Source organism: Amblyraja radiata, chromosome 8 (genome assembly GCF_010909765.2).
Source record: "Amblyraja radiata isolate CabotCenter1 chromosome 8, sAmbRad1.1.pri, whole genome shotgun sequence".
NCBI lineage: Eukaryota > Metazoa > Chordata > Chondrichthyes > Rajiformes > Rajidae > Amblyraja > Amblyraja radiata.
This window is the reverse complement of record NC_045963.1, coordinates 46464845-46484453: the sequence shown is the minus strand read 5'-3', so window position 1 is coordinate 46484453 and position 19609 is coordinate 46464845. Positions and strand designations below refer to the sequence as shown.

At 44.7% G+C, this 19609-nt stretch overlaps 3 protein-coding genes across 8 annotated transcripts in view; 1 reads left to right on the top strand and 2 right to left on the bottom strand.

The window, feature by feature from the left end:
• Positions 1-1215, bottom strand: part of abhd12 (abhydrolase domain containing 12, lysophospholipase) — a 103148-nt gene extending 101933 nt beyond the window's left edge. The window contains exon 1 of one of the 2 annotated variants that reach the window (XM_033025809.1): positions 1145-1215. Coding sequence is in view for 1 of the 2 variants with exons in the window: in XM_033025810.1 (XP_032881701.1) it covers positions 1145-1173 (29 nt within the window). In the remaining variant the exon portion in view is untranslated. The remainder of the gene's footprint in view (positions 1-1144) is intronic. The other variant, XM_033025810.1, reaches the window with a different exon arrangement.
• On the top strand, positions 975-13494 carry gins1 (GINS complex subunit 1). 4 transcript variants are annotated; one of them, XM_033025811.1, is made up of 8 exons: positions 1405-1631; positions 1951-2055; positions 4365-4429; positions 5913-6011; positions 7879-7969; positions 8626-8742; positions 11853-11927; positions 13332-13494. In XM_033025811.1, the coding sequence occupies exons 2-8, from the start codon at positions 1981-1983 to the stop codon at positions 13398-13400; spliced, it is 591 nt and encodes a 196-aa protein (XP_032881702.1). In that variant the 5' UTR covers positions 1405-1631; positions 1951-1980; the 3' UTR covers positions 13401-13494. The 4 variants fall into 4 exon arrangements, with proteins under 4 accessions (XP_032881703.1, XP_032881702.1, XP_032881705.1 ...); XM_033025814.1 differs by having other exon boundaries at positions 1615-1734; positions 1883-2055; XM_033025813.1 differs by having other exon boundaries at positions 1616-1725; positions 1832-2055.
• A 780-nt stretch (positions 13495-14274) lies between these two features.
• The window catches only part of ninl (ninein like), a 51863-nt gene continuing 46528 nt past the window's right edge, over positions 14275-19609 (bottom strand). The window contains exons 22-26 of one of the 2 annotated variants that reach the window (XM_033025805.1): positions 18341-18454; positions 16900-17112; positions 15773-15886; positions 15262-15565; positions 14275-15231 (exon numbers count right to left, since the gene is read on the bottom strand). In XM_033025805.1, coding sequence (XP_032881696.1) covers positions 15380-15565; positions 15773-15886; positions 16900-17112; positions 18341-18454 — 627 coding nt within the window. In that variant the 3' untranslated portion in view covers positions 14275-15231; positions 15262-15379. Of the gene's footprint in view, positions 15232-15261; positions 15566-15772; positions 15887-16899; positions 17113-18340; positions 18455-19609 lie in introns of those variants that run through there. The other variant, XM_033025807.1, reaches the window with a different exon arrangement.

The following is a 19609-nucleotide window of genomic DNA, read 5'->3' as shown; positions in this document are numbered from 1 at the left end:
GAAAATAGGTGCAGGAGTAGGCCATTCGGCCCTTCGAGCCTGCACCGCCATTTGATATGATCACGGCTGATCATCCAACTCAGTATCCCATCCCCGCCTTCTCTCCATACCCCCTGATTCCTTTAGCCACAAGGGCCACATCTAACTCTCTCTTAAATATAGCTAATGAACTGGCCTCAACTACCTTCTGTGGCAGAGAATTCCACAGATTCACCACTCTGTGTAAAAAATGATTTCCTCATCTCAGTCCTAAAAGTCTTCCCTCTTATCCTTAAACTGTGACCCCTAGTTCTGGACTTCCCCAACATCGGGAATAATCTTCCTGCATCTAGCCTGTCTAACCCCTTAAGAATTTTGTAAGTTTCTATAAGATCCCCCCTCAGTCTTCTGAATTCCAACGTGTACAAGCTGATTCTATCCAGTCTTTCCTCATATGAAAGTCCTGCCATCCCAGGAATCAGTCTGGTGAACCTTCTCTGTACTCCCTCTATGGACAAGAATGTCTTTCCTCAGATTAGGAGACCAAAACTGTACGCAATATTCCGGTGTGGTCTCACCAAGACCCTGTACAACTGCAGTAGAACCTCCCCGCTCTTATACTCAAATCCTTTTGCTATGAACTTTATCTACTCTGTTTGGATAGCATGCAAAACGAAGCTCTTCACTGTACCTCTGCACAGGTGACAATAATAAACCTAAAGCTCAGTACAGGAGATCACGCGGTTCTTGGGGTGGAGAGGGGTGATAGCGGTATAAAGGGGAGGGTAGTGTCTTGTGTTCTGTGTCTTGTGTTCTGTGTCTTGTGTCTACTGTTTGTGGGTAAGTGTGTCTGTTTAGTGTTCAGCCATGAGTGAATGGCGGTGCGGGCTCGACGGACCTGGTGGTCTACTCTCGCACCTACTTTCTATGATTCTATGATTCTATACAGGTGCTGAGGTTGGCGCCTGCGCCGCTGGGCACGGGCGTCAGTACGCAGGCGCGTGGCCCGAGGGCGGCCGTTGGGAGGTGACAGGCGCTCGAGCCCGCGACATTTGGCAAAGGGGTTAAACGCCTGAATCTAAACGGGAAAAGGTGTCATCACCAGCACTGGCTACACACGCTTTAATACAATAAACATACAGCAGTCACACAGCCGCGTCTTTACCTCTTCAGGGAACACTTTGAGGGGAACATTGTCGACTGTTTACATGGATCACGCTGCGGGAGCCGACTTCCGGGGGAAGTGACGTCCACGGTGCGCTCCTATTGGCCGGAAGCGGCAATGGCGGGAGAATTCGTTTAATGGCGGCCTCTTGTGTCTTGTGTTAGGGAGCGGCCGCTTGTGTCTGTCTGTGTGAGGGAGGGAGGGAGAGGCCGCTTGTGTCTGTGTGTGTGAGGGAGGGAGGGAGAGGCCGCTTGTGTCCGTGTGAGGGAGGGAGGGAGAGGCCGCTTGTGTCTGTGTGTGTGAGGGAGGGAGGGAGAGGCCGCTTGTGTCCGTGTGAGGGAGGGAGAGGCCGCTTGTGTCTGTGTGAGGGAGCGGGGGAGCGGCCGCTTGTGTCTGTCTGTGTGAGGGAGGGAGCGGCCGCTTGTGTCTGTCTGTGTGAGGGAGGGAGCGGCCGCTTGTGTCTGTGTGAGGGAGGGAGGGAGCGGCCGCTTGTGTCTGTGTGAGGGAGGGAGGGAGCGGCCGCTTGTGTCTGTGTGTCTGTGTGAGGGATGGGAGAGGCCGCTTGTGTCTGTGTGAGGGAAGCGGGGGAGGCGGCCGCCTTGTGTCTGTGTGAGGGAGGGAGGGAGGGAGCGGACGCCCGCTTGTGTCTGTCTGTGGGAGGGAGCGGCCGCTTTGGTCTGCTGTGAGGGAGCGGGGGAGCGGCACGCTTGTGTCTGTGTGAGGGAGGGAGGGAGGGAGCGGCCGCTTGTGTCTGTGTGAGGGAGGGAGGGAGGGAGCGGCCGCTTGTGTCTGTGAGGGAGGGAGAGGCCTGCAGAGAAAACCTCTGGTGGGAAGTGATGTTTTGTGAAAAAGTGGTGGAGCTGATCCGGGAGCTGCAGCGCGCTACGGATGGACAACTGCCTCCATTCAATGTGAGTGAACAACCAGGCTATTCACCGAAGATAGACACAAAATGCTGGAGTAACTCAGCGGGTCAGGCAGAATCTCTGGAGAGAAGGAATGGGTGATGTTTTGGGTGCAAAGGAAGAATGATTTCCAGATGTTTAACTGCTGGATCAATGTAGATTAAGATAATTCTAAACACTACAGAGCAGTAATCCACGGACTACATCCAAAGTTGAAGCAAAAAAAACCCAAAACATTGGAGGAATGTTGTGTGCCCATTCCCTCCACAGATGCTTCCTGAGTTCCTCCAGCACTTTGTAAGAGTTCCATTGTCGGTAATTAAACACCCCATGGCTCTTGTTTTTTGCCTGAAATTCCAGCATGTACTGTTCCTTGTGTCCCGAATCCCACATCTGAAGAAGGGTCTCTACCTGAAACATCACCCATTCCTTCTCTCCATAGATGCTGCCTGTCCCGCTGAGCTACTCCAGCTTTTTGTGTCTATCCCACATTTAACTATGTTTGCAAAGCATTGACATTACAGGTCAATGTTGAGGTTTGAATTTGTCTTTAGATATTTTCTCACAGTAAATCCAGTAAGTGGTATAAAGGCATTTTTGTAGTCTAGTAATGTCCAATATATAATAGAGATTTGTAAATTCTGGATATAACATTGAGGCCCCCTTGTGGAAAAAATGTTTAAGCCAGTTGTAATAATTTCTCTAATACCAAATAACCAGAGTCAAGAGTGTTTAATTCTCGTAACAACGGGACAATGAAATTCTTACTTGCAGCAACTTTACAGCCTGTAAATGTAATATATATAGATAATATAAAATAAACAAATTCAGTAATTTAATAACCATAATACTAGTGGAAAAAATATTCCCAAAGTCCTTAGTGCAACCAAAGACAGTGCAGCGAAGTTCATTGTTGAGGTTAATGTTGTATAATGCTCAAGAATTTGATGGTTGTTATGAAGAAGCTGTTCATGAACCTGGTGGTCACAGTATTCAGACTCGTGTACCTTCTTTCTGATGGTGGTAGCGAAATGGCAGGGTGGCCAGGTTCTTTGATGTTTCTTGCCTTTTTGAAGAAGCTCCTATCGATCCTTTTGATGGTGGGGAGGCCACTCTGTAGTCCCTTTCATTCCTGGGCGTTCGAGTTGTAACAATTGATGACTTGACTTTGTAGTTACCAACAAAATGACAGCTCTCGTCTTAGAAATCCTTGTGTTTTGAAATTTTTATGGACAGCAGTTGTAATTGAGGTACGTCAAATTTGGATTGAGAGAATTTGCCAATCCTTGATTATGGCTCAGTTTCTCGTTCAAAAGTCACAAGGATCATGTGTAATGAAGTTTTTTGAAGCGTCCCTTCCTCTGAACTTTTCTACTTGCTCTATAATTGTGTTGCCATATGTTTTAATTAGTTACTAGTTGAATGTTAAAACCAGCCTGTTAGCCGGATCTGGGACAGAATTTTCTGACCAGTGTTTCATTTAACACTGAAATTTTAATGATTTATTCAAAAGTATCTATTTTGTTTTAAAAGTCATTTGATCAGTCTGTTAAAGAGATAGCACTCATATACCCACTATCTCCTTTTAAAATAAATTATTCTTGACAAAATCTCACCCTGAAATTAGCTAAATAATTGAAAGATTTTTTTTTTCTGAACCACTAGTCTAACTGGAAATAATTCCTGCTCATTGTGAAGGACCAGATGTCCTGGCATCATTTAAAACTTCACTTCTGAATTAGATTTCCTCTTCAACGCACTTCTCATCAGTTTCCACATTTTTATGGTGGTAACATTCTTAGATAATCTACTTGCAATCGTTTTTTCAATGAGTTATAGTACTTATAGAAAAAGATATTAAGTTAAAAAAAGTATTGGAAAGAAGCTTTAAATCTAAGTACCATGTAACAAATACCATGAAAGGATGGAACAAAGGCACCAGCACATTGGGTCAACTGCAATCTTTCTCAGTGCAGTGAATTATTTGTATATCCACGTGGTAGTTAGTTGATAATTATGTAAATATCTGAGCAAGATGACACCTGAGCATGGCAACTCTTTGCGTGTTGGTCCCAGAAGAGGTTCTGCTAGCATACATTACGATTGCTCCACTCTTTTAAACCTTTATTTCATAACAACATTTCTTACACTAGCTATGTTATCCTGTGTACGGCTTGACTATAATTATGTAGTTATTTCTTTGACTTGATAACACACAGCAAAAAGCTTTTTGCTGTACCTTAGTACACATGATAATAATAAAATATAAATTGACAAATATCTGGCTACCTCAAATAAAAATCTGCTTCTTATAGGAGGATGGTATCAGAGAAGTCCTTGAAGAGATGAAGGCCTTATACGAACAGAACCAAAGCGATGTGTAAGTTTATTTAATATTTTCTCCAAGCTTTCACTCTGAAATTATGTGAACCGTTTAAGTAATAAGCGAGTTCGGTATTCCGAAAAAAGCAAGGAATCATGGGATCTGTCAAAGGTCACACGCGATAAACACTCGGCAACCGTGTCGCCACATGTACACAGACCTGCGCCTCATCCGCAGTCAGAATCGAACCCGGGTCCCTGGTGCCGCAAGCACTGCTGAACCGTCACTGGGCCCCAGCTCAACTCTGCCTGTCCCGCCGGGTCAACAGACAGCCCTAGACCTACGGGACACCAGCCTGTCGCTGCGGCGGCCCAGGCACACAGCCAACGAGGAGAAGGCAACTCCATTGCTCCCGGCTGGTGTCCTGTCAGTCCGGGGCCATCTGTTAACCCGGCGGGACAGGCAGAGTTGAGCTGGAGCCAGCGCCTCCCCTCCCCGCAAACCTGGGCCGCCACTCCCGTCCGACTCCCGCCAGCCTAGGGCCACCCCAGACATCCCCGGCCGCCCCCAGACAGGGACGAGACAATCGGGAGGGGACGGGGACGGCCCAGCAGCAACTCAACAGCGCCACCGACCACGGACGAAACGCAGGTCTGCACCCATGTAGCAGCACGGCTGCCGAGAGTGTTTATCGCGAGCAACCCATAACCAGGGCATGCACAGTCGGAATACCAAACTCGCTTATTAAACCTCTAAGTATATGAGGTTTGCTTTGCAATTATTTCCGTGGGTTACAATGTTCTGTTCAAACCATTCAATATGAAGCTTCACTGTAAAATCAAATGCTTGGCTTTACTCCATGTCAGGTAATGAGCAGTCACCGCTGTCAAGAGAGTCACGAGTGTTTTATTGTCATATGTCCTGAAATGAAACAATCACATTCCTGCTTGCAACAGCGCAACATGTGACGTTGCCACTTTCTTACTGCAGTCATAGACTGTGCTGAGACAGGAGTGCATTTTACTTCAAACATCTGGCCCTGGGGTCAGGATCCAGCCTGGATCTCTGGCTTGTGAGGTAGCAGCTCTTCCCGGCTGCGCCACCATATCACCCAATGTCCTTCAAAAGTCATGATTGTTAAATATAGTCATTGTTGTATATAGTTAATATATGAATGGAAACGGGAATGTCAAAGAAGAATGACAATGAACTAGAAGTTAGTAAAATCTTTGTTTTTAGCGAGAGCAAGGTGGACCAGCGAGAGCAATGGGGGGACACGGCGGAGGACAGTGGTGAACATTGGGGAGTGCTGACAACAAATGGGGAACTGTTGGGGGACGAGGGCCTGCTGCCACGTGTGGCGACAGGCAGTGGATAGGACTGTTCAGTACTTTTGTACCATTGTCGGTGCCAACACGTGGCTCCACTTGGGTATTGCCCAGGTTGTATGCAAAATAAAGCTTTTCACTGTACCTAGGGGCCCTTGGTACATGTGACAATCAAGTATCATTTATTAAAGTAGTATTCTTTATTTTTGTAGAAACGAGGCTAAATCAGAAGAAAAGACTGACTTAATCCCAACGATAAAGTTTCGTCACTGCTGCTTGCTGAGGAACAAACGCTGCGTTTTAGCATACCTGTATGTTGCAGTGTGTAAGTTATACCGGGGACCCTGTGCTTTCTAGTCATAGGGTTTCTAATCTCCAGTGCTCTTGTGATCTATTATTTTAAGGAAATTTTTTGGACACACTACTGCTGTTTAGTTTCTGTCTACTGTTTTCCAGATACTTCCCACTTTGGCTTCATTCTTGTTGCACGCCAATAAATTCAAATGTTAATTTATTCCATCTTCAGCTTGATTAGATTAATGACATAATCTAACATCGTGTGCACGGAGTAATCCTGGGATTTTAAAGGGTTTATTAACCGTTTAAATCTACTCGCCAAAATCCGCTTCTTAACAAAATATACAGAGTTGGACAAATAGAAGAGATGCATTCATAAAGTCCTGGAATTTATGAACTTATCTCTTCTATTGTCCTACTCTATTCTTTTATGAAATGAAATCGGGTAATGTGGGTGGGCATTCTCTGGGGTATTTTCTAATGGTGATTTTTAAAGTATAAACAATACAAATATACATTTATCTTGTAAATGTCAAAAGTTTTTTTGTCCGCATAATATTGAACAGGAGAGCAGCGAGGCATTGGTGATGGTATTGGAGAGATTTGTACACAGCTTTAAAAACAGGAGAAACAGTAAAATTAAGGTTTGATTTGGGAAATCTTAATGTTTTGACTGCAAGATTAGTTCAACATGAGAGTGGAGTGCAATGTGTAATCATGAAACACAAGTATAGCCTGGACCATAGGCGTCCCTTAAGGTGCAGTGATTCAGCTGGAAGTGTTTTAATGCAATAAAACAAACTGCTGTAGGAACTCAGCTGGTCAACCAGCATCTGTGGTGGAAAAGGAATTCAGGTCAAGGTTTGTATCGGGCAGTTCTATTGTGGTTTAATATTGCTTCGAAGTAGGATCTTCCAAAACCTTTGATATGTGAATTAGCAGCTTCCTGTGTCATAACAATTCCACAACTAATCCTTTAGTAAATTTATGCCCCTGAGTTATTAACCTCACTGCTAAGAGTGTGGACTCTTCAGCTAGGTTAATGAAAACTTGGATGAGAGTTTCCACTGTAACTGACAGTATATTATTAAACTGAATATCTACATTATGCGCTTCCCACAAAGTTTGCATCCTTGTTTCCTCTTTGCAACTGTGACAGAAATATGAGGTGGTTGCTATAAATATCCATTACTAATTCATAAGGATACAAGAAAAGATAAGCAGGGTAGGCTTCTCTTAATATACCCACAGTGATTAGTCTCCATGGTCCTCTGGGGTAGACAACTCCAGATACTCTCCACCCTCTGCAAGAAGTTGTCCCGAAGCACCAGGTCTAAATTGACCGCCCCAAATCTTGCAACAGTGTCCTCTCATTCGAGCTTCTCCCACTGGTAGAAACATCTTGATATCAACTCTGTCCTAAGGATCTTGTATCGATTATAAGATACCCCTTATACATTTATATTCTTTAGAATTTAAAATAAACGTATTTAACTGCTCCTGATAATTCAGTCCCTTCATCCCATGAATTAGCCTTGTGAATCTCTTTTAGACTTTCTCCAATCCCAGTATATTCTGCCATAAAGACAGTCATAACTGTACTTCAGATGTTCAACTGTAATAATATTTTACTATTTCTAAACTCCAACACTTTGCCATAAAAACCAAAATGCATTTGGCTTCTGAAACAATTGCTCTCCCTGCCTGCCCTGAGATTCATGGATCAGAACACCTGGATAACATGTACACCCCTTGTCTGCAGGTTTTCTCCATTTAGATAATACATGTTCTTACATTTGGGAAAACTATTACAATACCTGTGCCTTCTAAAGGAAATAATTTGCGTTGGGGAAAAGTGATCAAAGGGCTTCTCTTTGGCAGGTATGACCGTATGCTACGGATTCGATCCTTGAGGTGGGAATATGGAAGTGTCCTGCCATCAGAAATCCGGTTCCATTTTGCTCCTGAAGAGGTAAATTGTTTTTGGACAACCTAAAGGCTCTCAGGCCCATCCTGTGTACTACCCTTTTGGATCCCTTTAATATGCTAAAGGTTCATTTAATTGCAGTTTCATAGAACTGTAGAAATGAGAGTACGGATGTAGCCAGCTTGAGCTGTGCCTGCTATATATCCTTGGGTCCAATTCCCTGTTCTTATCCTGAGACCTTGCTATATATTTCCCCATGTTATATATTTAGCCTTTTTAATTATTGTGACCAACCAGTTCCAAACTCTGATATGCAAATGTTTTTTGTGTCCTTTAATGCTCTGTGTTAATGCTATCCCCTTTTGTTGGTTACAACACTGACCAATCAAAATTGGGCCGCCTAATAGCCAGCAATTAGGGTGCCGCAGTGGTAGTTGCTGTCTCACAGTGCCAAATACCCAGATTTGATCCTGACTATGGGTGTTGTCTGTGCAGAGATTGCACATTCTCCTTATGACAACATGGGTTTTCTCCGGTTTCCTTCCACATTCCAAAGACGTGCAGGTTTGTAGGTTAATTGGCCTCTGTAAAAATTATCCCTAGTGTGTCGGATAGAACTTGTGTGGGCTGATGGCCAGTTTTCACACTATCTATTTTAGTAATACTTTTTTTAATTGTGTTTGGTTGCTTCTTCCCCACAGACAGAGTGGTTCAATCAGTATAAAAAGTCACTGGCCACTTATATGAGAGCCATCGGAGGAGATGAAGGGTTGGATATAACTCAAGATATGAAACCACCAAAAAGTCTATTCATTGAGGTAAGTTTTGTACTCCACGTGTAACATCTGAGACTTTGTGGATGTTTGCAAGGAAGTTGGTTCATTGGGTTCTTGAAGAAGTTTACTTGAAAGCTACCTACGTTTTGTGCCAAAATAAGGCGGTGACTGAAAATTTCAGTCATACAGCACAAACAGGCCCCATTCGCCTGCGTTTGACCCATATCCCTCTGAACCTTTTTTTATCCATGTACCTGTCCCAAGTGTTGTTATTGTACCTGCCTCAACTTCCTCCCCTGGCAGCTCATTCATGTTTGGATAGCATGCAAAACAAAGGTTTTCATTGTACCCAGGTACGCATGACAACAATAAACCTAGACGATTTTTTTGCGCAATCATCTCCTTCAAGCCCATTTACCCCAGCATTATGACTTAATTGAAGAATTCTCTTTGCTGATCAGGTCTTTAAAATCCTCAAGCCTTCCAGCAAATTTTTGTCACTTTTCCATATGCCACCCTTGTTGTTTTGTATCTATTTCCTCAATTTAGATTTGTGTAAGAAGGAACTGCAGATGCTGGTTTAAACAGAAGATAGACACAAAGCTGAACTAACTCAGCAGGACAGGCAGCATCTCTGGAGAGAAGGAATGGGTGACGTTTCGGGTTGAGACCCTTCTCTGACTCGGGTAGATAATGTAGTCAAGACATCTTTTGGCTCATTAGCATTCATCAGTCAGAATGTTGGGTATAGAAGTTTGGCTTGGGCCTCCTACATTGCCAGAGTGAGGCCACACATACTGGAGGAGAAACACCTCATATTTAGCTTGGATAGCTTACAACCAAATAGAATGAGCATTGAATTCTCCAATTTTAGGTAACTACATAACCCTCCGCCTTTCCCTTCCCCTCCCACATAATTCCCCTTTCTTTCCCCCTCCCCTGAGTCCCAACTGAACTTGCGCTCATTTCTTACCTCCCCTTCCAATTGCATTCCTTCCTCTAACTTCACAATTTGCAACTTAATTTTTTTTGGCTAGCACTCTTTTTTTTATCTCTGGCCTTTAGTCCAACCATCTGCTTATCAAAAACACTGTTTCCACCTATTACCTGTGTGGAAGTAACTGCAGATGCTGGTCTACACCGAAGATGGACCAAAATGCTGGAGTAACTCAGCGTGTCAGGCATTATCACTGGAGAAAAGGAATAGGTGACATAGGTCTGTGTAGGAATGGGAAGGAGAATTAAAGTGTCCAGCAACCGGGAGATCAAGGTGGTTCAGGCAGGCTGAGAGAAGATGTTCTGCGAAACGATCGCCCAGTCTGCGTTTGGTCTCACCGATGTATAAGAGTCCATATCTTGAACGACAAATACAGAAGATGAGGTTGGAGGTAGTGCAAGTGAACCTCTGCCTAACTTGAAAGGATTGTCGGGGTCCCTGGACAGAGTCGAGGGAGGAGGTATAGCAACAGGTGTTGCAGTGGAAGGTACCTGTGAAAAAGTTCACTTAAAGGATAGACAAAGTACAAATTCTTAAGACCATACAAAGCTTTAATTTAACGCCTGACGGGTGTGAACTGAGCGACTCGGAGGCAACAGTTTCTCACGTCTGAATCTCCAGCAGCATACACAAAGACATACCAGAAAACGCGAGTTTATATACGTGCAGAAAAACTCTTCAACTTACATAAAAAATCTTGCAAGAGAGCTGCGAACTTTTCACCTTAAGTTTAAAAAAACCTTGTCACAATGGAAGTTGTCCAAATCCCATCATGCATTACAATTGGCCTTTTACAACAGGAAAGCTTAAATATGACAACAATCAATTAATAACTCTTTCACCTGGGGAGGGGTGGTTTGGGTGGGAAGGTATGAGTTAACTAGGGAGTTGCGGAGGGAACAGTCTCTGCGAAAGGCGGAAAGGGGTGGGGATGTGGCTGGTGGTGGGATCCCGTTGGAGATGGTGGAAATTTCGGAGGATTATGTGTTGTATGCAACGGCTGATGGGGTGGAAGTTAAGGATGAGGGGAACTCTGTCTCTGTTGCGAATAAGGGGAGGGGGGGGGCAAGGGCCGAGTCTGCGGGGTACCGAGGAGACAAGTGAGGTAATCATCTATGGTGGGCGAGGGGAACCCCACAGAATAAGAGCATCTCGGATGTTCGAGTATGGAACACCTCATCTTGGGCACAGATGCGATGTAAACGGAGGAATTGGGAGTAGGGGATCGAGCCTTTGCAGGAAGAAGTGTAGTCGAGATAGTTGTGGGAGTCAGTGGGTTTGTAATAGACGTCAGTCAATTGTCTATTTCCTGTGATGGAGACTGAGATCAAGAAAGGAGAGGGAGGTGTTGGAGATGTTTAAAGTGAATTTGAGTGTAGGATGAAAATTGGTGGTGAAGTTGATGAAGTCCATGAGTTCTGTTTGGGTGCAGGAGGTAGCACCGATGCAGTCATCAATGTTAATGTGATAGGGTTTGGGGATAGGGCCAGTATATGCCTGGAACAAGGATTGTTCAATGTACCTTACAAAGAGGCAGGCATAGCTGGGGCCCATGCGAGTGTACATAGCTACGGCTTGGTCTTGGAGGAAGTGGGAGGAGTTTTTGAGGGTGAGGACCAACTCTGCTAGGTGGAGTAGTGTTAGTAGAGAGAAATTGGATGGTTCTGCGGTCAAGGAATAAAACTGAAGGCTTTAAGGCCTTCCTGGTGGGGGATGGAGGTGCAGGTGACTGAAGGTCCATAGTAAAGATGAGGAAGTGGGGGCTCAGAAAGCAGAAGTCATTGAAGAGAAGAAGAGCATGTGAGGTATCTTGGACATAGGTCAGGAGAGATTGGAAAGGGGAGGATAGGATGGAGTCGAAGTATGTGGAAATTATTTCCATGGGATGTGAGCAGGCAGAAACAATGGATCTGCCAGGGCAGTTGATGGATTTTGCGGAAACGGTAAAACCCAGCTATGCGGGGCTGGGAAACGATGAGGTTGGAGGCTGTGGAAGGCAGACAGCCAGAAGTGATGAAATCAGAAATGGTGTGTGAGATGCAGGCCTGGTGCTTGTCTGTGGGATCATGGTCCAAGGATAAGTAGGAGGAGGTGTCTGAGAGTTATCGCCTGAAAACCAAGATGTGTAATGTCAAAAAATATTTATTTTCTGTAGGTGCGGTGTTTGAAAGATTATGGTGAGTTTGAGATCGATGATGGTACAACAGTCCTCCTGAAGAAAAACAGCCAGGTAAGAGTTAAATGAAACAGTACCTGCCTCAACTACCTCCTCTGGCAGCTTGTTCCACATACCCACCACCTCTCCTCAGGTTCCTATTAAATCTTTCTCCTCTCACCTTAAACCCGTGCACTCAAGTTCTTGATTCTCCAATGCTGGGTAAAAGACGGTGCTTTCATCCTATCGATTCCCCTCATGATCTTGTACACCTCTAAAAGGTTACCCCTCATCCTCCAAGAAATAAAGTCCTAGTCTGCCCAACCTCTCCACAGCTCCGGTCCTCGAGTACGGGCAACATTCTCTTGAATCTTTGCATTCTTTCCAGGAATCATTTACATAAAAATAATTGACAGAAGAATTTAGATCGGACCTGTGAAAATGTTTTTCAACCCCACGGTGAAAAGATCTGGAACTTGCTGGCTGAGAGGGCAGTGGAAGTAGAAACCCTCATCATTTTTTAAACATGCATGTGATGTGGATCTGCAGTTTGTTTGTTTCCTGACATCAATTGTGTCACTCGACCTTGGATCCCATGGGCTTTTTCATTTTTTTTAAAATTCCACCTCCTTGTCATGTGAAGCCTCATCAAAAGCCTTGAAGATAAATTTGGTTTCCACCTGCCGCAAGACAGAATCAGCTGCTCAAAGCCTGCGGCTGACCCGTGAAACGCGGATAGAGGTGTCCCCAGACAACCTGCTGCTGTCAAAAGTGACTGCATTGAAACACAAGCCATAAACCACATGTTTTGGTGCAGTTGTCTACAGTTATACGACTCCACATTCTATCTTGGAGGCACAAGAGTTTGCTGATGCTGGAATTATAGCCATTCAGCACAGAAACAAACCCTTTGGTCTGTTTAGAAGGATTTGGGCCAAATCTTGAGCAAAGTACTGAAGGAACTTGGGGGGTCAGGCAGCATAGGAGGAGGGCATGGATAGACGATGTTTTGAGTTGGGACCCTTCTTCAGACTCGGTCAATCTGAAGGATATAGACCTTTAGCCTCTCTTATCCATTCCCTCTACCATTCCTGCCTGTCCCACTGAGTTGCTCCACCAGTTTTAACTCCACATTCTATCCCGCCTTTATGATATCTTTAGACTCAGTTTCCTTCGAATGACCCTCAACTAGGAATTTTTTTGTTAGCTTGTTCCAAAATCCTGATTTTATAAATTGAAGATCCTTCAATGTCTACCTCTGTTATTCTTGTTGGAGATGAGCGGTCATCTTTCTCTCGTGCTGTACTGTGAGTTAAGATCCAAAGTGTTCTCCAGAGGATATCCAGGGGTATGGCTCATGTATAGCCACATTTTACTTCCCTCGGGATTCCAGCATCTGCAGTTCCTCGTGTCTCCAGTATACTTTCCTTGTTCCAGCCAATGTTTAAAATACTAAGAATTCGTTTGCTTTTTCCCCAGCACTTTATGCCCAGGTGGAAGTGTGAACAGTTAATCCGTCATGGAATCCTGGAACACGTGTTATCCTGAGAACATAAGCTGGAAGACCGCGTGCCACTAGACTGTTCAACGTTGCTTTGGCTTGTATTGCCTTGCCTTATTAAAATATTCAGCTAGGATCAAAGGCCTTTGTAGTGTTTCATCATAGCCCCCCCCCCCCCCCCCCTTTTCCCCTCACAAGGAAATGTAAATCTGTTAACATTTCTGTCCGTCTTGTCTCAGTGATTCTAGATGGCAGGTTGGGGCCACAGATTTAAATGGAACCTGCAGCACAAGAACAAGCCTTTTGACCCACAATGTCTGTACCAAACATGATGCCAAACCCAACTCTTATTTGCCTGCACATAATCCATTACCATGTACCAATCCAAGTCTGTCTTCCATCCTGGGGGAAAAAGATTCTCGCTGTCGATCCTCTCCATTTATATACTTCTCTCTGGTTTCCCTGCAACCTCTGGTGTTCCAGAGAAAACAATCCAAGTCTGGCCAACCTCTCCCTGTAGGTAATACCCCCTAACCTGGCACCATGCTGGTAAATCACCTCTGCACCCTCTCCAAAGCCTCCACATCCTTCTTGTTAAAGGGTGAAGAGAACTGCATGCAGTACTCCAAATATGGCCTGACCAATGAAGGCAAGTATACTATATGCCATCTTTATTGTGTTGTTACTTTCAAGGATTTATGGACTTGGACCCCAAGATCCCACTGTGCAGCGTTGCCGTGTTATAGATCATGTCGTTAATTGCATATTTTCCCATTTCATCAGTGGCACCATTTCAGTATTTACGTGTCCTGGGTGCATGATGCTTATTAGCTGCAGCTGAATGTAGAGTGTGACCAGAGATTGGACTACAATCTCTTAACTGGAACAGCCTGCATCTATACACAAGGTCAGCAGATCATATTATAGCTTTAAATAAACAGTACATTTTAATCCAAATAATTTTAAATAGTTTACATTCTTGGAATTTTATAAAATGTCTGAAAATCACAAACATTTCTGTACAACAGAATTGGCATCTACAAATAACTGCACAATTGTACCTGTTACATAACTGTTCAATTTGCAGTGACATTGAGAGAAGTAATTAAGTTCTGCAATGTTATTTTCCAGAGAATAACTGCATTAAAGTTTAAAATGGCAGCAGAAGAGGGATCTTCTTCAGCTTGCATCCAACCTGGGGGGTTTCTGCGCTGGGGACAGTGACATGAGGTTCACAAATATATTTTAAGGACTTGTGTTCCCTGTTGATATTGGAAAATACTGAATTGGGTTGTAGTGCTGTACAGCACCGATACAGGCCCTTCGGCCCACCTTGTCCATGCTGACCAAGTTGGTCTGCATCTGGAATGAGCTGTCGGGGGAAGCTATAGAACCGGATATAATTACGACGTTTGGACAGGAAGTGTTAGATGGAGGAAAGGAATGGTGCCTGTGAGCTTGCCTCCTGTGCTCTTGCTCTGGGGTATCCGTGGTTGGCTGCGGTAGGCGCCCGGGGCACAGTTTCGGAGTGATGTGGAGTGACCTGAGGTTCGATTGGATCGGTGCTGCTCCCAGAGGCCGAGGCACGGCCCAGAGCAACGGAGGAGGACATAGACAACCTGGCCAGGCTGACCCCCCCGTAACCTAGTGCCGCCACCAGGACAACAGCCCTTTAAGGCCAAGTTAAGACTCTACATTTGTCAACAACTGTGACCTTGAAGGTTACTGGATGGCACCAGAAACATGGCGACTCTTGTGTACAGCCTCAGAGTAATCTATTCCTACACTCTTGCATTCCAGTATGATTGTGCCTGCACATAGTAAGATTTTTACTGATTCATATGCCAAAATTGGAATGTCACCGTACCTAGGTACCTGTGGCAATAAAGTACCATTGATTGATGTGGGCCAAATGCAGGCAAATGGGACTAGCCCAGTATGTCCATGTGCCAGCATGGACAAGGTGGGCTGATGGGCCTGTTCCCTGCCGTACAGCTCTAATTCTATGCTGTTGGGGCTGGAACACTCAGAGTGAGGCTGGAGCAATCTTCCTCAGCAGGCTGTTCAAAGCTGCAATCTTTTCATCCAGCAAGTAGTTCTTCTTCTCTGCACCTTTCTGCCGCTGCTCTGTAATCTGTAGTGCTTTCATCAGCTGAGCATTCTCCACATATAGGTCCTTCAGCAACAGGTCAGACTTGGCATTCTTGGCAAACTGCAGGCAAGAAGCAAATCATTTCTTTACAAGTACAAATTATCAATAGGTCTTTTTGGTCACATAAATGATGATTCACCTCACAGCGGAAAGTAAAGATGTGCTTTATCTGAGTTAATTTATTTCACGCATCTTAGGTGGTGCAGAGCTGCTGGCTGGCCAGAGCCTGTGATTGCTCCTATATTTACACCCGTCCCAAACACTCACCTGTTCCTTCAGCTGGTTCATTTTCTCCTCCAGCATCATTCGTACACTTTTCAGTTTCTGCTCCACCTCTTCCATCCTCTCTTCCATTCCCTTTAGAAGCCTCTCGTACTCCTTCTGAAACAGAATGTAATTGTTTTATTTACATTCTCCAGGAGTTAGTAATTGGTACTTGAAAGTCGGTCGGACACTGACAGGTGCTGAATTTAAAAAAAAGACAGTGCTGGAGTAACACAAGCAGCTCGGGTAGCATTTGTGGAGGACATGGCTAGATGACATTTTGGGTCGGGACCATTCTGTCTGATTGTAGGAGGAGGAAGGGAAGCTGGTAGAGGTGGCGGCAGTATGAACAAGGGTCCTGACCTGCATGATTACCGTGCCTTTAACGTGAAGAATTTCACAGGAGCTTCAGCAGACAAAAATGTAAAGGTGGCAGGACAGCTGCAAGGCAGATTTTTAATAAGTGTTAAAAGGTAGGTGAAACATTCAGAAGTTATTTTGGTGTCGAGAGTGTTTAATTGTCATATGTACTGACAATGGAACCATGAAGTTAGTTTAGTTTATTGTCGTGTACCAAGGTACAATGAAAAGCTTTTTTTATTGCATGCTATCCAGTCCACGGAAAGACTACATGATTACATTCAAGTCGACCACAGTGTACAGATACAGGATAAAGGGAATAACTTAGTGAGAGGTGAAGTCCTGAAAAGTTCAATTAAAGATAGTCCGAGAGTCTCCAATGAGATCAAGACTGCTCTAGTTGGTGATAGGACGGTACAGTTGCCTGATAACAGCTAGGAAGCAACTGTGCCTGAAACTGGTTTTCACACTTCTGCATCTCTTGCTTGGTGGGAGAAGGAGTGTCCAGGGTAAATTCTGAAGAAGAGTCCAGACCTGAAAAGTCACCCATCCATATTCCCCAGAGATGCTGCCTGACTCACTGAGTTACTCCAACACTTTGTGTCTATCTTTGTTATAACCAGCATGTGCAGTTCTTGGTTTCTAAATTCTTACTTTTGCAGCTTTATAGGCCTGCAAATGCAAACACATAAATTCACAGATAGCCATTAACATGCAAACTGGTCGAATTAAGACCCACACCTGTCGGGCAGTGCAACTTGTTGGTTTACCTGCTGTGCGCACAACAAGCCATTGGCCTCCTCTCGCTGGATACGCAACTCTTCCTGCAGTCGCCGCGCTCTATGCTCCCCCTCTGCCATCGTCATTTGAAATTGTGCCAGTTGGATTTTGGGCACACCATTGTTAACTTGCTCCTGCAACTCCCGTATCTCCTGCAAGTGCTGAGACTGGGCTTGCATTAATTTGTTGTTGGCGTCCGACAGCTGTGAACATAGAACGACAACTGTCACAGTATAACTCGGGATAACAACTTACTGTGTAAAACAAAGTTGCACAACACCTCTCCTTTACACTTTGCCCCTCTCACCTTAAAGCTCCTTCTGAAACAGAATGTAATTGTTTTATTTACATTCTCCAGGAGTCAGTAATTGGTACTTGAAAGTCGGTCGGTTCTGACATTTCCACCCTGGGATAAAGGTTCTGACTGTCTACCCTATCTATGCCTCTCCTAATTTTATATATTGTCCTATCTGGGACATATGACATTAAAACACTCTTGACTATACTTTGAACATATAAAACAAAATTCCTATTGGGGCTTTAATTTGACTGGGAAACCTGCATATGTTGAACAATAGGTTGACTGGACCAAAAATAAAGATTAAATCCTTTTATATTTTTTATTTTAAAACATCACATGCCCAAATCACCATGGTGACTACTCATCTTCTCACCCTGCCTATTGCAAAGACGCTATCCCTACTCCCAAATTCTCTGTCTCTGCCTTATCTGCTCCCAAGAAGAGGCTTTCCATTCTAGGACATCTGAGACGTCCTTGTTCTTTAATAAATATTTCCACCTGCTGTCATAGATGGATCTCATCAGCGTGTCCTCTGTATCGCATAGTTCTGCTCTCTACCCCTTCCCCCAGATAGAACAAGGATAGTTTCCCTGGCCATGCTTTTCGCCTCATCAACCTCCACATCATCCTCTGACCTTTTTTTAATCATCTCCACCACTTTCCAGCTTACGCAGAGACCGCTTCCTCCGCAGGCTCCTTTGTTCAATCATCCCTTCCTACCCAAACCACCCTCTCCCCTTCAACTACAGAAGATGCAATACCTGTCCCTATATCACCTCCATCCAGGGACCCAAAGCAGTCTTTCCAGGTGAAACAGAAGTTCACATACCTCTAACCACCCACTGCATTCTGTGTTCCAATTGTGGCCTCCTTTAAATTAGTGAGACCAAGTGTGGATCTCCCGGTTGCTAATCATTTTAGCTCCCCTTCCCATTCTGACCTTTCTGTCCTGAGCCTCCTCCATTGCCAGAGTGAGGCCACATGCAAACTGGAGGAACAGCGCCTCATATTACGCTTGGTTAGCTTAAAACCCTTATTATGAACGGTCAATTCTCCAATTTCAAATAACAACTCCCAAGCCCCCACCATCCTGGTCCTCCAGCTGTTTGCTTCCAACATCAGAGAAGTACCTGTTCCTGAGACTCCATCAAGCTGGACTCCAACTGCACGTGTTTATTTTGTAAAGTCTGATATTCCTGTTTTATCCACTCTAGTTCAGTTCCCAGTTTCTGTACTTGGGTGACCTGTAAAAATCACATTCACAATATATCATCAATGCATGTGTGGGATTTTAATTACGTATAGGAACTTGCGTTCTTTTAAAAACTACAACCAAATTCACTTTAAGTATATTAGATTGGCTACTATAGTGGTAGACCTTCTACTGCGAAACGAGGATTGTGTTTGGAGCCACTTGTCACCGCTGATGATGGAACAGAGATAGTGGCGGTGGAAGATGAAGGGGAACGGTCCGTGAACTCACCTCCCACACCCTCGGAAAGTGCCATAAAGTTCCACATTCGGCTCAGGAAGCGGGACACAGTGCACGGGAGCAGCTGCTGGAGGCGACGGATTGCGGTGGTTGTGGGTGGCAGTGTTAGCAGAGGCGGCTGAAGAGCCTGTTGCTGTGCTGTCTGACCCTGAGTGTGGCTTCCTTGGTAGCGATTCCTGGTTCTGCAGTGTGCAACAGCGTGGTGGGAGCTGCTGAGTTGCTTGGGATTTTGGCTTTGCATGGAACACGCTGGAGAATGCTTTCGTTAAGTTTGGAGATACAGTGCGGAAACAGGCCATCTGGCCCAACGAGTCTGCACCAACCCCGTACACTAACACTATCCTACACCCTAAGGACAATTTACAATTTTTACCAAAGCCAAATGAACCTACAAGTTGGTACGTCTTTGGAATGTGAGAGGAAACCAGGACACCCAGGGAAAAGTCACGTGGTCACAGGGAGAATGTACAAAATCCATACTGCAGATGTTGGTCAATGATGGAAACCGAGCCCAGTGTACCAAAAGCTTCCACCATGGAGAACATACCTCGATATTCCACACTCATGCCAATTCCCTATTATTGAGCTAAAAAAAGTACATCAAGACACAAGCTAAAAGAACTTCTCCGGGGAGAACTTGAGGGGTCTCCCCCTCAACTGCTGCCGTTCCAATCCAAGTCTATCCAACCTCTCCCAGTAGCTAATACCCCCTAATCCAGGCTTAATTCTGGTAAACCTCTTCTGCACGCTCTCCAAAGTCTCCACGTTACGTGTAATGGGGTGACCAGAACTGCACACAATATTCCAAATGCAGCCTAACCAAACTTTTATAAAAGCAGCAACATGACTTCCTGACGTTTACTCAATGCCTCGACTGTTGAAGGCAGGCATACCATATACCTTCTTT

Excerpts from the sequence above, each read along its gene's own strand:
- gins1 (XM_033025811.1), top strand. The coding sequence starts at position 1,981 with ATGTTTTGTGAAAAAGTGGTGGAGCTGATCCGGGAGCTGCAGCGCGCT. Across the intron at positions 7,970-8,625 it reads TCCATTTTGCTCCTGAAGAG|ACAGAGTGGTTCAATCAGTA; the intron begins GTAAATTGTTTT and ends TCTTCCCCACAG. Across the intron at positions 11,928-13,331 it reads TCCTGAAGAAAAACAGCCAG|CACTTTATGCCCAGGTGGAA; the intron begins GTAAGAGTTAAA and ends CTTTTTCCCCAG.